Source organism: Typopeltis vanoorti, chromosome 21 (assembly GCF_054136105.1).
Source record: "Typopeltis vanoorti isolate ZY-2024b chromosome 21, IOZ_Tvanoo_1.0, whole genome shotgun sequence".
NCBI classification, from domain to species: Eukaryota; Metazoa; Arthropoda; class Arachnida; order Uropygi; family Thelyphonidae; genus Typopeltis; species Typopeltis vanoorti.
In genome coordinates, this window is record NC_143569.1 from 22,050,449 (window position 1) to 22,068,048 (window position 17,600).

Sequence of the window (17,600 nt, forward strand, 5' to 3'; positions counted from 1 at the left end):
TTTACATAGTAGGCATTCGACTGCATGCGTACTTATAAAATACCGATCCTCTTCAGTTCCCTGCGCATTCGGCACGATATGGGTCTGAAACAGCCTTCATTAAATGCTTCGGTCAGTTACCGCCCACAGGAAGTTCATTTTATCGGTACCAGCCTTCTCAGACTATGGCGATCTCGTTACTGACAGACTGTCTTAGAACCGCAGTTACGGTTCTTAGAGAAGCAATGTGGGTCATTTTTCCACTGATTAAACCCTGGATAACTCACCTTTTGAGAAACCGGTCAGCTCTGCTGTTTTCAGAATCTTGGCTGCAGCCAGATGGGCACTCACAATCCTTTGTTATTTTCCCATTGTGATTAAACTATTCTCGATTACTGACAGCAGCATTCTTAAATAGTTGCATAGAACTGACGACTTGACCAAGTATTTTGCATACACGCTGCGTAAAGTGAAGTTCACGTATATCTGCATAAAGGTTTCTAATTCAGTGGCCAGTTTATGTAAAAAATACCTTTTTAAGAAAGAAAGGGTATGAACAAATTTATAATATCAGTAAAAAAAAATATTGGTTGCATTCGGAAATTAGATTAATATGGAGCTATAACGTTTAAAGAGGAAAGAAGTTTGATTTAAAATATATTGGAAGTTTTAGGATGAAATTAAAAAACAATAAAGTCAGATAGGCGTCCTTTAAAAATGTATTCTTTGAACTTCACTTCATAAAATAAATAATTAAATAAAAACGTCGTTTTATTGCAAAAATGTAAATCTTAGTAACAGCGTTCTTCAGCTACCAGATTAATAAACAAATACTATATACAAATTAAAATGAAACATAGGCCAGTATAATTCTTTTATAGCTTTCGTACTTTGAAAATGTCATGTGGAATTTCAGGAATTAGGTGTGGAAAAGGGTTATTAAGTGGATTATGTATAATCCATGTAAGTGATTTTTCGGATATAAATGCAGCGTTTGTCAGTGAAGATAACAATTCCCCTCAAAATAGGATATGTGTCAGAAAAATTCAAATGATTAATTACAATTCTAAGAAATATTCTTGTTTTTTATGTAAAAAACTTGAGGAACTATTAAAAAACCTAAAATTAAGTAGCAACTTTTTTGCATGAAAAGAGAAGGCACTTGCATTTTTTACAGAGGGCAACAAACTTATCTGCAACAAGTAAATCAAAAATATTAATAAACCAATCATAAATGATAGCCTAAGGCGTGATTAAAGGGGTGGTGACATGAGGTATTTAATATTATTTAAAACTGCGTTATATTAGAATAAATGTTGTAAGTTTATTCTAAATGTTGGTAGTCATTAACTAGTAATAACATATTTACCTGCGATCCGGTAATAGGAACATTTTGACATAAGGATTCCTGGAGTGGATTCCTCCTCTAGGTGGAAGTTCTTTGGCGCAGAGAATGGTAACAACAAGATGAAGAGTTTGTGAATCATACCACAGCTTAACCTATGAGTAACAATTTAAATATTGCTGATTTTCCAGTTTGATTTATCTGAAGAGCTAATATTTTTATTAATAAAATGGAACAGTAACTAGATAAACAAGCAACAAAAGAATGACACCGATAATGGAAGCCGAAGGTAAAAGATCAAGAGTAATTTAAACTAATGAATTCGGTATGTATTCAGTTGTCACATAAATTACAGAAAATAAAAAATGCGAATTTTGGAATTTTGCATTGACGCATTTCAGCACATGTAACTACACTCAATGGACAAAGAATTAGAGATAGGATGATGGGAATTTGACACTGGTGCCTCTCCTCACGCAGATTGAAACGTATCCAACCCGAAAGCAGACGGTAAATAGACAGATATCCGGCTTCCCAACAGTGTATCGCAATCGACAAACTTGGGTCAGTGTGGCGATCTTAGCGACTCTGATCGTATTATCGGCTCTAGACATGGGTCATTCTATCACCCTAGAGTTCTCGAGGACAATCGTATCAAGGGTCTACCGCGAGTATACCATCAACGGACGTACTAACGCCCAGCGAGCAAGTGATGGCCGACCACACGCCCTTAATGATCTGGGTCGACGTAGGTGCATACAGACCAACCGCAAGGCAACGGCAGCACAAATCACATCCAGATTCAATGTCGGGGGTCCAAGCAGCGTCATCTAGAGAACGATATAGCGACCCTGCATACCATAGGCTACGATGCCCTAATCGTATGCCACTATTGACAGCTCATCATCGGGCATTGCGCCTCGCCTGATGTCGGGACCATAAAAATTGAACCTCTGTAGAATGGACCAGAGTCGTGTCTCGTGTGATGAATTCCGTTATCAGTTGTATCGAGCTGGCGGGTGTGGCGTCGATATCATGAGACCATGATCCCCCCGTCGTGCCAGGTCGGCTCCGTTCAGGGAGGTGGTGGCTTCGTGATGGTTTGGGGAGCCTTCTCATGTGACACATTAAGTTCCTTAGTGTGTCTGAAGAGGTCCTTTAACACTGCGAGCTGCTAGAATGTGCTGGCTGATCATCTACACATTTTCATGGTCTTCGCGCATCCTGTAGCCGGTGATCTGTATCAGTGGGACAATGTGCCGTCCCACCGGGCCGCAACCACCCAGGCATTGCTCGAGGAACACTTATCTGAGTTTGGGACCATCTAGTAGTCTCCAAAGTTCCCGGATTTAAATCCGATCGAATTACGTCTGGCAACCCTCAGTAATCTGGTGAAGTCAGTGTCTCGGAGAGTAGGCTATTATTCGTGTTAGAGAAACACCGACAGGCTATTAGGTAGGTATCTCTAATGTTTTGTCCATTGAATGTGCAAATACAATAGCCAAAATGGATTCTGTGTCTCCATGGAACGAATGCAACACACACACACACGCGCGCGCGCAAATTCTCCTTTTGAAATTGAAATTCCTCTTAAAGATCCAGGGAACTTTCAAGATCGTTTCAAGTCAGGTCGATTTATTCCATTTCATAAAGGAGAAATTATAATATTTGTATTCTAAAGTCAAATTTTTCCCCCAAGAAACAAATAAACACTGTTGAAAACCGTACCACTGATAGACATTGCACAATACTTCTTTCGAGACTCTAGTTCATGTGGGGTTAAAAAAAAACAGGCGCAGTGCACTGAAGTACAGCTTCTGTTGTTTTAGTAGTGTAAAATAACGATATCAAAACTGTTATGATATAAGATCAAAGGCGGATATTTGGTTTGCAGTAATGCTTAAATTTTCATTGTTTTCTTTAATGAGTTAGGCAATCGGATTTTGTAACCTATTACAGGATATGAGTTTTATATTCAGTTTGACTAAATAATTCGCCAAGCATGACGTTCACTCAATTTTTTAAGTATAGATTCTGTCAGCCGCATGAAAATTAAAAATTTTCGAAATTTCATAAAGTTGCTAAAATTACATGAAATTTTACAATTTCATGTAATTTCAGTAACAGTTTCAGCTTTCTTTTCACAGTAGATGGTAACTCAAGAATAGTGAATTACCAGAAGGCAGCTGGTCGATAAAATAAGACATGTGGCCTAGTTTTTTTTCTTTCGAACTTCAGTTTAATGATACAAAAAAGTTTTCCTTGTGGCTTGATTAATAATATAGACCATGCATCGGCGTTCGTTAAAATGTTGAAAAACTGTTTCTTTCTTGTATAATAACATGTTTGGATATGCCTGTAAGTTAATTAGACCAGCTGCAGTAAATGGGGACAGCACAGTTAAATGATCTAATATAATCAAGTGCATTTTGGGGTGTTCTGATGTTCGTGGTTTAGTGTAACTCTGAGATTATAAGCGATTTTGTGAGTTATAAGAATTAGGCCATCACTTTAGTAAATCTTTTTATCTCTCAAATAATAATATCATGCTATAATCTTACGTACTCTTAATCTAAATACTCTACCTGTATCCTTCCTCCAACTGAAATGCCGTGAGTTCTAATCCTTGCGGTCTCTGGAGAATCCGGCGAAGTGACGGTAACGCTAGGTCTTCTTTCCCAGTGTTTGCGAGGGTTGCTTTCTGTAAAATAGTTTATAAGTGTGATTAGAAAGACCACGCACTGACTTGAATATAGTCTAGATAAATTATTTTATACTAAAATTGAAAGGGGATGGCTGAATTTTGGATTATATACCGTATGTCCTGTTTTCACTTGTACTTGAACGAACTTTTTATTCGGTGTATGCTCGAAAGTACACGCAAACACATAAATATCTCATGATATGAGACACGAGCCAAAAGTTTTACTGCTTTCTACGTCAAGTTGCAATAATATCAACACTCATAACGTAGCGTAATGGAAAAGTCTTATAGGTATATAAAGAACTAATAGAGTTCTTGTCACTACGTATAGCGGTGGCTACACCAAAGGGGTGGGGTCCACAGACTAGGACGCGGTTATGATATTTTGACTGGATAATATAAAGAGTATGTGTAGATATCATAAATATGATTATTTTAATGTGTGTTTAAATAATCAATAATAATGTATTGTGGCGTGAATGCCTTTTGTCAAGTCTTATATTGCAAATGTAGCAACATAGAAATTGTGTCTATGTATCCACAAATATATGCGGGCATGGTTGGCTGAGTAGTTAGCGTATTCTTTCTCTAGTTAAGGGTTCGAATCCCGCCAAGGGCATGGATGTTTGTAATTGTTATACTAACCGATTACCATATATACTGCTATGTCCTGGCGCAGTACGACCTTTGATGTCCTTACGCCATAAAAAATCAAATGTTTACTTGATATTAGCTTTAAGGTTTATAAGTAATTTTGTTTTAGTTTTTTGCAAGGAATTCTAAATTTTCCATTAAACTAGAGTTAGGTTTATTTTTACTTCCTTTTGTTGTTGTTTTTTCTATTAAATATGTATCATGTGTATCTCATCATTTTTCCTTTAGTGTATTAAGCATCTGAAATACGGCTCTGTTACGAAGTTATGGAACTTTTATACACAGATGTTTATTAGACAAATCCACTTATTTTCACAACTTTATTAGAAATATCGCCCTATTTTCTTTCGATTGATGGGTTCTCTGGCCTGTTTTTTTCCCCCTCCCTTCTTTTTTCAGGATAAATTTCAAGTTTTCCTAGAGATAGACCTCACACAGCCACAGCTGTATGAAACCAGCTAACTCAACTCACCTTCAAGTGAGTTAGCCTGAGATGGCAGACGTACACCTCCGACCCTTTGGTGGTGGTGTGTGGCGGAGGTAATTTACCTGCAGTTCAAAAGCTTCTTTTGTAAATACTCCCGGTATGTGTTGGCTGGGTGTTTAGATTATACCAGGTCGACTTAACGACAGTTATCATGCGTAAATTGCGTGAGCGTTCATGCTGATTTTCCCATTTTATATGGGAAGAAACTCAAAAAATTTGTTTTCCTGACGTACGAGACCGGTTGATTAACTCGCCTTTAGCTAAAAAGCCTTTGTTTTTCAGCTAAAGATGAGTTATATCTCTATGGCTCTACAAATGTTATAAACATATGTAGAGCTTTCATTGAAAAAAAAAAAATATATATATATATAACGAAGTGCATCCGAACTCATTTGTTATCGATTTTTTCTTTTGGTTCAAAACATCTGGATTCTATTCTCGTCAAAGAATATTTTTAAGCCTTTATCAGCTGAAATTTTTAAGACTTTGTCAGATGAGTCAGCCAGTCTCATAAAAAGTCTCATCGATTTTTCTCTTGCAAAAGAGATAGCAAATCTGTCTATTTAGTGGCGTGGTCAGCGTATCCGCTGTCCAAACCAACAAGTTCAAATTCTGCCTTGGGCATGGATATTTGCAATTGTCTTTAGGAGGTGGTGAATTCCATCTGCCGATGTGAGATCCCTGCTCTGTGTTATTGAAGATGAAGTGGCTTGAAAAAGTTACTTGTTTGGTTTATATATAAAATATATAAAGTGAAAAAAAAAATAGAAAAAAAATCTTTAGCCTACCCACGGTACAAATGTACTATAGGTTTACATAAAAATGTCGACAGCATTTTACCTTATTACACAGACACACACACACACACGCGCACGTGATTTCAGGCATCGCAAATAATATCATTTGCCATCTTGATGTTAAATTTCCCCATAATTATTTGTTGTTAAGCTTGTCATATGCATCGCATTTCTTGATAAGCCTTGAGAAGGTTTGTTGCAGATAATAGGCTTTAAAATTTGCGATGGTACCTTGATCCATGGGTTTGAGGAGTAGTGACATTGTGTTCCGTAGGAGAAACTGTACTTGAATATTTTCACTGAAATCAACAACATTTCGTGTGTGACCAGCTGCATTATCCAGAATAACAAGGATTTCGAAAGGAATGTTCTCATTTTCACGATAGGTTTTCGATTCTTCGTGCAACTCTCCTGAAAAGCTGTGATTTATCCAGCTCTTCTTATTCGCTATCCACACAACAGCAAATCTTGCCTTTACATATTCTTTCAGTGCCTTAGGGTTTTCTCAGTGATGCACCATGAGGGGTGTTATTTTGTAGTCGCCGAAAGCATTGCCTCCCAAAAGCAACCTGCCGAAGTCTTTGGCTTTAAACCCAGTCGCTGACTTCTCTTCGATGGATATGTAATTACGACTGGGCGTAACCTTTTGAAACTGCCTGTTTTGTCCTTCCATCTAAATTAAACACTTGCTTCGGTGTATAAGCTGCTATCTTTGCTTTGAAGAGATCATGAAATTCTTTAGCAGCAACGTGATCTACAGCAGCATCCTTGCCAGTTATGTTGAGATTGTGGAATGCATAGAGAGTCTGATAGCGATCGAACTACTCACAACAAGCAGCAAAAGGTGCCGGTTGCTTTTTGTCTTGAGTCAGATGTTGATGCAACTTCTCCTTCTCTCGTAGGATTGCCCCAGATAAAATTATGTTCTGCTAATTCTATGTTCAATCCATATAGTCGGAAGTTTCAAAGTTTCTATCATATCATACCTACCTCTTTCTCCTGTGTGCTATCTGCATTCCACAAATTTTCAGTCTTCCTTCATATTTTCTTTCATTCATCCTTTCCATTTTCTCAATTGCATGAGATCGAGATTTCGTTACTATGATTACGCAGAGATTCGTGGATTATTGAGCACTTTAATGAATTGCATCAACATTATCACGAATGGTGTGCACCGCAGAATCAAGAATCACTCAATCACTCCTGTGGCTCTTTGAATGTCAATTCCACGTTCTTTATAAAACCGATTCAGAACTTTCAACTTCAGCTCTAAAGCATTGGATTTCCTTGGTCTTTTCTTCACTTGGTCTTTATACACCTTCTTTTCACTCTTAGTTGCCGTTGCTTTTCTCTTTCCAGACATCTTGCTCAAAGACCATCTGCACTATTTACAGATAAATATTTGTAAATAACGAAATGAAACTGTAGAGAGAGGTAGGAAAGAAGACGCATGCGCCGAAAATTCCACGACCTTGATAGGAAACAGATTACGTACCGAAATGAAACGTATAACGAGAGTTACCTGTATTAAGCGATTACCAAATTTTAAGTTTCATATTATCTACAAATATATTATTAAAATGTAATTACATATACTAATAAAACAGCCCTACCTCTCGGAAAGAGTTCTGAAGGTATATCTCCAATAGGATGTCTTAGAGGATTATCCTTAAGATCCATCCTTCCAAGATCACTGGAAAAGATTATAAGAAAATAATTTCACTTGTCGAAGTAAATAATTTTATTACTAAAATCTATTATATAAGATTAGGAATTAGATTAAGAACTATATTAGCGGGCCTAGCTGCGAAATTTCTCTAGAACAGAGAGAGAGAGAGACTGAAACGGCTTTTATATTTTTCTAAGAATCCTAAATAACATTTCAATGAGATTCATTGAATCAAAGTCCTAAATAACTTACATGCGACGGACATTATAAATCTTAACAGATTTATTCATATTTCAAAATGAAGATAAATATTCCAGCTAAACTGATATTTATAAGTTGGACGTTTAATTTTCAACTAAATAATCCTATTGATAAATATGAACAAACAAGATTGGTGTATAATAGGGTAACCCTATGCTACCTACTTTCAAGAAAAATTAAGAATTTCTAATTAAAACAAGAATTCATACTTCAATTATTTCACTTTGTATACAGCACTTGAGTTTCTCCATCGTAAATTAAACTTGCTAATTAAGATTTATATACAAGAAATAGAAGCAACATCAACTTATTATTATTATTATTATTATTATTATTATTAGAGCTCTCCAGGGAGTCAGAACTCATCGACGAAGTCCATATGTCATCCGTACCAGCTGTCATACCTATTTTGGAATTCATTCACACTACTCACACTTTTAATCTCCATTCCATTCCAATCACACACCAAGGAGAGAAAACTCTAGCTGTCATGCACCTTCTTCACTGCATTCATTCTCAAATTCCGTTAGTTCCCTCTCGTCCTCTACCCATCCTCCATAAGTGAATAATTCTATTTACTAGCATCCTTATGACCCTTTCAGACGTTTGTGGGTTTCTATCATATCACGCCTCTTTCTCCTGTGTGCTGTTGTGTGCATTCCACAAATTCTCAATCTTCCTCCATAATATGCATTCCACAATGATCTTTGACAGTCTCTTTCTCTCCGCTGTATCAGCATCACTTCGGAAACCAGGAGGCCAGATAGGTGCACAGTAGTCCAATGTGATTGGTCGTATTAAAGCTTTCTAAAGAATCAAAATGACTTCCTTATCCTTATTTGTTAATGTTTGCTTCAGCATTGTAATTACGTCGGAGTTGCAAATATTTGCAGTCTTTGTTATATTTGCACTTGAACTTAAGCTTCCCGTATCTACTAAAACTCCAATATTCCTACCTTTATCAGTTTTTTCTAGCAGCCTACTAATACAATATGAAATTGGATATCTGGTTACACCAAATTGCTCGACTTTACATTATTAACATTGAACTGATAGCAATTTTCACATGCCCACAGTTCCATCATTTTCAAATCATTCTGCAAGCACTAAATTTTGTCCGCATTCCGATTACTCTGCCTATCTTTGGTCATCATCAAACAGCTTGTATGTCACCTGTTGAATCCTTCCCAACTTCATGAACATAAAGTTTGAATAACAATGAACAAACGATTGATCCCTGTGGCACACGACTGCTCACCTTTAAATCCTGCAGCTCACATTCCCCATACCATATTTTGATATCTGTCAGCCATCCGTCCTCTTATCCACGCCAATATTTTATAATTCAGTCCCATATTCTCCAGTTTATACAACGGTATTCTATATACTGTATCTTGTCAAAAGCCTTATCAACGTCTGAAATTATCACGGCGAATCCATTCCTGTTGTCTAACTCATCAGTAATATTATTATAGAATGTGAGCAAGGTGCTCAAACATGACCTTCCCTTAGTGAAATCATGCTGCTCATTGCAGAGTATAGTTTCTCTCACAACCAATATCTGTATACAAGCTCTCACTAACTTTTCCAAAATCTTCACCACAACTCCAGAGATATGGACAGGTCGACAGCTGGAAACATCAGCCTTTGCACCATCCTATCCTTATGTTCAGATAAGTCAGTTTAATCCTTGTATTTTTAATGGCCATATTTCGTTATAAAGTTAGGTTACTGTACATAAATAATTTCATATTTAATTGTAATGTGCACGTTAAACCTAACGCTGTTAGGAGTCTAAATGTGAGTCTTGTGATCATAGTAACAAATAAATAACTAAATAAAACAAAATAAATTCTCTAACGCCTTTTATTCACCGAGAGAAATATGTGGAGTTCTTTTAGCTCTATCTGACTTTCGGAATACAGGTGGATACCACTCTCTAACTTTGAGCCAAGTTATCAGTGAACCAAGGCTTTCTGGAGAAAGTTTTTTTTATCACAAACAACTGCCGCCATCTCGTGTACCTTTACATTTCTACAGAGTGTCCCAAAATTCACGCAAGAAGTAATTTTGATAGAAAACACAAGTTTTTAATTAAAAATTGTAGTTTCGTATTGATTCATAAAGTATACAGTATAGGGTTATGCATGGAATAGCATATCGGGTAAATGGCCTCCACGGCTTTGCTGGCACATACGCAATCTTTTGTCGAAATTTTACATGACCGTTTTGCATAAATGTGGCTGAATTTCGTTGATACAGCGCTCAATTTCCTCCTTCAAGGCGTGGGTGGTCGTAGGCTTGTTGGCATAAACCTTAGACTTCAAAAACCCCAAAGAAAAAAGTCCAACGGCGTTAAGTCACATGATCTGGGCGGCCAATTCTTATCACCAAAACGGGAAATTACACGACCAGGAAATGACTCATGCAGTAATTGAATTGTTTCTCGGGCTGTATGGCATGTGGCACCGTCTTGTTGAAACTACATGTCGTCCATATCCATATCTTGCAATTTAGGCACAAAAAACTGGATTATCATGTCGCGATAGAGCACCATTAACTGTTATTGCCTTACCAGCCGCATTTTTGAAGAAGACCCGATGATGCCTCCAGCCCAAAATCCGCACCAAACAGTGACACGTTGTGGATGCATTTGTTTCTCAACAATCACTCGTGGATTTTCTGAACCCGAAATGCGACAATTTTGTCGTTAACGAAGCCATCAAGATGAAAATGAGCCTCATCGCTGAAGATGATTTTGTTCGAAAAATAAGCATCCACTTGTTGTTGTTCCATAATCCATTCAACGAACTCTCTTCGCTGTGTGTGGTCATTTTTAATAACCCTGAACTGTGACGCTGTCTTTTTTTTTCTCGTTGGCAACACTTTACCGCACAAATGGCGCTAAATTTAAATCTTGCGTGAATTTTGGGACACCCTGTATTTCTGATTAAGGATTGTATGAGTTCTACGCTCGATATTTTAGATGCGAGATTAAAATTCGAGTTTCCTGTAAAAATCATTCTACTTCCCAGTTCCAAGGATTGACTAACTGAAACGTGCCGAAGAAAGGCCTAGAAACGTTCCTTTATTCGATTAAAATAATCGCATTTATAATATTCTTTCTTCTAGTAGCCTAGCCTATGGAGACAAACGCTATTTCTAGAAGACTTAAATATATACATATATATAGTGTGTTTGTCCTTGGTATATTCACATATAAATATACCAAGGTTTTCCAAGTAAATATAGTCATTTGGAGATTGTAGAATTTTTTTTCTCCCAGAAACTATGGGTTTATACACAGTAAACCGGCCTCAAGACATTAGACTACTACGATGTGATTAATTCTCCTATCAGAGCAATAATTAGGTTTCAAATTAGCCAAATTACTTGGCCGTGATAGTTTATTGTGCCTAACCCGCAAGGGAATATTGTTTTTTAAATAATATGTAATGTTTTTCAAATGGTTTTGAAATTTTTGCATAACAAGGATCGTTTGCATAATGATATTCAAATATTATAATATGCATTCATATTAAAATAAGTAATTGTTTTAAGTTTGCAATATGCTATTCAAATACAAGATTATTAATATACGAAGTTTACTTATATACGAGAATGAACTGTTTCAAAACAAAACAATTTCCTGTTGGAAAATATTTATAGAGGCATTCTTTAGAAAAGTGACATTTAAATCTGATGTTCAGTGGGGGATATTAATTAGTCCTGTACTTCTTATATATCATATATATAACACTTTAAAACAAATGGGCCTTGAAAATTTTTACGAAAGAAAAAAAAAAAGACCAACTACAACGGGTAGGTAATTTTAGCATTTGTGGTACAGTCATTAAAATAAATTGGTGCTACGGTCATCAGGGCTCCAAGAGATTCTCAGGAAAACGTTCCCACACCATAACACTGTCACCTGCCTTTTTTTACTAGACCATGATATGAGGGTGGTTCCACTCCTCAGGTTTTCACATAACTTTCCACAATGCATAACTTGAAATGCAATTCATCCTGAAATGCATCTTTTTTCCCATTCTATAATGATCCCACGTCGTCTCTCAGAAGTAAACTGTAGGCATAGTCAATAAATTAGGCGTAAGTATGCCATTTTCCGGGCATCTGCTTCTGAGGCTCATATGTGGAATTGTGAACAAATGGGAAACACTGGTGTTTTCTCCTGGTTAATTCCGTGGTCAACTGTTCTACAGTTTTTCGTTTGAGCTCGCACAAGGATGAACCAGCTGCATTCGCTACGAGCATCAATGAGGCATGGATACTAACCATTTTTTAACGACTCTTATTTTATCCAGCATTCTTCCATCTTCGAACACCTTAACTGGGGTGGGTACTACAATGGCAGCAATTTACTGGATATTCCTAATCCTAATCTTGTGGCCTCCTCCCTTTGAGAGGCTTGCAGATAATTATTAGAAGATATGATTATGAAGCATCGTGGTTTCCCGTTGCCTTCTTTGCCATAAATATTTATGACTGTTGCCGTATGTGTTCACGGGTTCGCTGGTTTTGAGGGATGAAAAATCCGAGTTACCGGGAGAAAAAACCCTCCATCTCCGTATGAAACCGATTAACTCACCTTTAGTCAAAAAAAAAAAAGAGACTAGATAAAGGTTCCTCACGTCATGGACAGGAATCGAACGCAGGCCTTTCCGACCAAAAGGCTTTGTCTATTTGTCTATACCAGTGATGGCGAACCTTTTTACCCAGGTGTGTCACACATTTTTTTTTTAAATATTGATGTTGTTGATGTGCCACTTGCATACATGCATTATAAATTTAACTACATAATCATTGATAGTGACTTATACATATCATATTAGGCTATTTATTTAATAGGACATTGATATAAAATCTATGAATTCATATTATACAATTAATTTAATAAAGTGAAATTACAAACTTACATTACATTTAATGACTTTTCTGTTGCTGAGTACTGGAAGAACGTTGCTTTATAGAAGGGCTATAGTGTGTACATTTTAATGCTACACAGGCAGCGCTCATATCATTGCTCAATCTATTTCTCCCTTTCGATTTGATATTATTTAAGGCAGAAAATAGAGTTTCCCAAGAGTATGTAGAAGAGAAAATTATTAGAAGAGCTTTAGTTCTAACTACAAAATAAAATAGAAATAGGCTAACTATAAAATATAATTCTTTTAATGAATCGAAACCTACCTTCGCCCTAACTGAGAGCGATCTTACACGATTTATCGAACCTATGACACGCGTGTCAGCACTGACACACTTGAGGTTTTCAGGTGACACACCTTGGATGTTTTTTCATCAGAATACCAATATTTTTCAACATCCAAGGTGTGTCACCTGAAAACCTCAAGTGGGTCAGTGCTGACACGCGTGTCATAGGTTCGCCATCACTGGTCTATACCGACTGAGCTACGGAGGCTCATTACTGGATATTACCACCCTTTAACCAGTATCCTACAATAATTTTCATTTTCTTTTTCTTCGTGTTACGCTCACTGGTCTGTCCGACACTAGCTGGCTGCTTTAGAAGCATCATTGCTGTTTATGACAAGACGTCATAAACTATCCGCATGTGTGCTATGGCTGTAAATTGAGTGCGTCCTTCTGTCCGGTTTTCCTGTTTTGTGATATGAAAACCCCGAGTTTTAGAGAGTGAAATCCTTCAACCTGCGTACGAAACCGGCTAAATCACTTTCAGTTGAAAAAAGTTCTAATAAAGGTTCTTTGCGTCCCGGACGGGATTCGAACACAGGTCTTTCCATCTGAAGTGCATCGCCTATTCCGACTGAGCTACGGAGGCCCTATAATCATGCCTTTGTGAAATCCATTGAATGAACCAAAGCAGTTTCGGATGAACCATACTTCACACACCTCCAATAACGTGTATACTGGCTTTTACTATGAGTGTCGCCTGACGAGCTGGAATAGTAGATTATGAAATAAGGGGCCTATGGTCGTAATAGTTTGATTGACTGTGTATGAATCATACGAAACTCAACAGCTCAATCAAAGACTGGAGATCATGTATATAGAAATTCCATGGAATATTACTCAGTTTGAACAGATATCAGTGGATAAACCACATGAAACTGGAGATAATATAAAGACGGTTAACATTATTACCGTTAACCAATCTCTTTTGTAAGTGATGTACAAATGTACATCACTTGCTGCCCTGTCTGACTGTGGCTGGTATATATGTATTATGCTTAAAAATGTGTTTGTCAATTGGGCGGTTTTCATGAGGAAAAACGCGACTTATCGAAAGATAAAAATACTTCCATTTCTGCATGTGACCAGCAAATCTGCCTTTACTTAGAAAGGCTTTATAAAAGTTCCTGTCGCCTGACGGAATACTTGAGATTCCATCTCAATAAGATTCCATCTTATTGAGATGGAATCAAACCCAATTCTTTCTAACCGGTGGGCATTATTACTAACATCTAAACTTAGGAAGGCTCTGATGATCTATAATACTAAACTTTGATACAAATACAGAGCCGCTTACCTCAGTGGCCTACACACGATAAGTTCCACCTGTGGTTCTTGTTTAGATTCTGCTATAATACCATATACCTCCTCAAACGTTTTGCCTTGAAGTGATCTTCCATTCCATTCCAGAACTTCATCTCCTATAGAAAAACAGAAAAAGAAAGGAAATAAATAAAAATCTTAATTGACAGATACAGATTGATCCGATTACGTAAAGCAACATATTTATGCAATATTTGAAAAATAAACAAGTACATAAGCGATCCAAAAATTAAAACAACCTGATTCTTACATAATGATCCCTTTTAGTTTCTCCATACGTAAATAACATTTGAAGATTTAAACAAGAACTCTATTAGAGTACCTACAACCTCACTCCGGAAATAATTCGCACATAATTTAGTGAAAGCTGAGAGAATATATGTAGAAATTGGTTGAAAAGCATCTATTGAAATCAGACTATCAAAGATATGAGCAGCTTTCGTAAACATGCATTCAGTTACACATGGCCACGAATTGTGACTGACCCTCACATTCGAGTGTGAAACGTATAATCGAACTTCTATTTTAGTTCTAATGTCTATTGTATCAGATACCAATTATCCAAAATAACTTGGTGATACAGCTGTAGTATATAATTTCATATAATGTCTTTCTTACTTTGGGTACTGAAAAAATGACATTTTTGGCGTGTCACTGGTTCGTTTGACTAATTTAAAATAGGTACATTATTTCCTGATTTACAAGATTTAGGTTTAACGCAATTGAAGAATACAGTAAACCCTCGATTTAACGGACAAAATTTCCTGTCCGTATGTCACATGTGAAAATTAACACCCTGTTAATTTTAAAATGCTTTTAACCAAGATTTGCTTATAATTAAATTAACAGGTTATTTTTTGTTATTATTTTCCTGTTATTTTTAACAAAGTTTGGTGAATAGGCCATCATACGTTGGAAAAACACTTAGTAATTTAGCCGACATAAATCAGTCGGCGCTCATAAAACATGTTCGGCGAAATGATTAGGACGTGATCACACCAATCGCACTGTAATTGGTTCTTTTGTCGCATGGTGACTGTCTGCGGGCAGTTTTATTATACACATTTTCGTAATTTTAGGGAATTAATTATAAAAAACATTAGAATTCAAAAATTAAAAAAATACTTGAACATTAACTTATCTAAAAGTGTGTTGATTGGGCCTTTTGGCTAGGGATTCTTTAGCAGGTAAAAAGAGCTTCACACACACACACACACACACACAATGTGCGTTTCTTACTTTAGTTCTTATTACCTTTATCTTGTTCTAGATGATCTCGGTGTACCCATTAAATAGTCTACTGTGTTTTGTAGTTTGCGAATTTACGTATTCATATTTATTTATTGATATTTATCAATAGACGAAGCAATTTTTCGATTGCAAAATTCTTCCAAGTTAAAAAACCTCATCGCCACCACTTTCGCTGTGCATCAGGGATGTTCGCGGATCAAATGTGGTTATCTAGCAAATTTTAATCTACGAGAATATCTCTAGCAATTACTGGCCAAGGTAACTAAGCGGCATACTCTCTGCACAACCAACAGATTGTAGTTCGAATGACAATGTGGCATGCATGTTTGTAAAGTGGAAGATGAATTCATTGTCCTATATAAGACTACCACCCTGTTTACCAGAGACCCAAACTGGCATCATAAAGTATCATGTTTGATCTCTGGAAATGGATCCTCGGATTATTGAACACTTCGCCTAACAACGGCACTTTAAATATATTCTACGTTTAACCTTTCGCGGGCGGAAATGTCACTCGCGTGAAAAAAATGCGCATTTACCATATGCACATGAATATTTGATATGCTCTCTTTTTCTGTTTTACGTATGATGAACTCACCTGGCCGCAAATGTCCAACTGTGTCTGCTATGCTTCCCTTTTTCACTTTTGTAATGATGGCTCCTACTTTACCAGAGTCTAAGATTCTTCCACCTTCAACTTTTAGTCCTAAGATTGCAGCACTGGATCCTCCAGCTACACCCTCTTGAAAAGTTTTCTTTAGAATCATATGACCTATCATTTTATTGCCATCAGAAGCTGGTTGCCAAGAAACCGGATTCTTTAAAAGAAAGAAGAAAAGGCTGTAAATAAATATCCATATCTAGGATATATTAGTTCTACTGGAAGATCACTAAGATCATCATTAATCCAAAAAGAAAATATATCTTATTATATTTTCTTTGAAACTAGCGATATGTTATCAAAATAATATTAAAGATCCGAGTAAAATTAACATTAGAATTGAACGCAATAAGGATTCGCTCTGAATAAATGAGGCAAATGCAGTGAAATATTCCCATTTTACTAGAAAATTACCGGCCTAATATTACCAGCTGATTAACATTATAACATATGATTTATAAAAGTTTATAAAGCAACAGATGTTGTTCTATCAGTAAATCTTGAGTAAGTCTTGAATATTAAGATATCTGATATATACAAGTCCAGTTTGTTTCTTTTAAGAAGAAAAAAATAGAAGCCGCTGTTTTCATATTTAATTTCAGTAAATTTAGGATATGCTAGAAATTGCCTGAGTAAGAAATCGGGCAATTTCTGGCATATCCTGAATATACTGAAATTAAATATGATAACATGGTTTCTGTTTTTTTCTTCTTAAAAGAAACAAACCGGATATAAATCAGATATCTTGTATAAATCAGATATCTTACTAAAACCTTTGTGTTGCTCCATGTATTTTTCCCAACATATATCGCTATATTATATCAAGATATTCCGAAACAAGTACTTTCATGCTACTCAGAAAGTGTAATTATAATCTATCCTAGAGATATCCGAATCTCATCCAGGCCCACGCTTAATAATATCAAATAGCACTAACCTGACAGTTAATACTTATCTTCAAGCGAACTTCACCCCAAGAAAGCGCATCAAAGTAATATTTAGAAATGTTATATTAGAGACGGTAAGATTACATTCCACGATAATAATAATGCTAATAATAATATAATAATCATTCGCATTTTCATAGAACTCACTGGATGCACTCAGCCCATAATGATTTAAGGGTAAACAGAAAGACAAGTCAGAATCGTTACACATCAATAATTAACTTTCAGTTAATTTTAGACATCATAATGCATATGTAGTTATTACTGCCATAGTAACCTCTTCCAAAATG

At 36.3% G+C, this 17,600-nt stretch overlaps 1 protein-coding gene across 2 annotated transcripts in view; it reads right to left on the minus strand.

Moving 5' to 3' along the window:
• Window positions 1-17,600, minus strand: part of LOC150094669 (regulating synaptic membrane exocytosis protein 2-like) — a 358,944-nt gene that overhangs the window by 120,860 nt on the left and 220,484 nt on the right. For both annotated transcript variants that reach the window (XM_090410907.1, XM_090410908.1), the window contains exons 5-9: window positions 16,301-16,520; window positions 14,426-14,549; window positions 7,580-7,659; window positions 3,910-4,025; window positions 1,349-1,479 (exon numbers count right to left, since the gene is read on the minus strand). In XM_090410907.1, coding sequence (XP_090267033.1) covers window positions 1,349-1,479; window positions 3,910-4,025; window positions 7,580-7,659; window positions 14,426-14,549; window positions 16,301-16,520 — 671 coding nt within the window. The remainder of the gene's footprint in view (window positions 1-1,348; window positions 1,480-3,909; window positions 4,026-7,579; window positions 7,660-14,425; window positions 14,550-16,300; window positions 16,521-17,600) is intronic.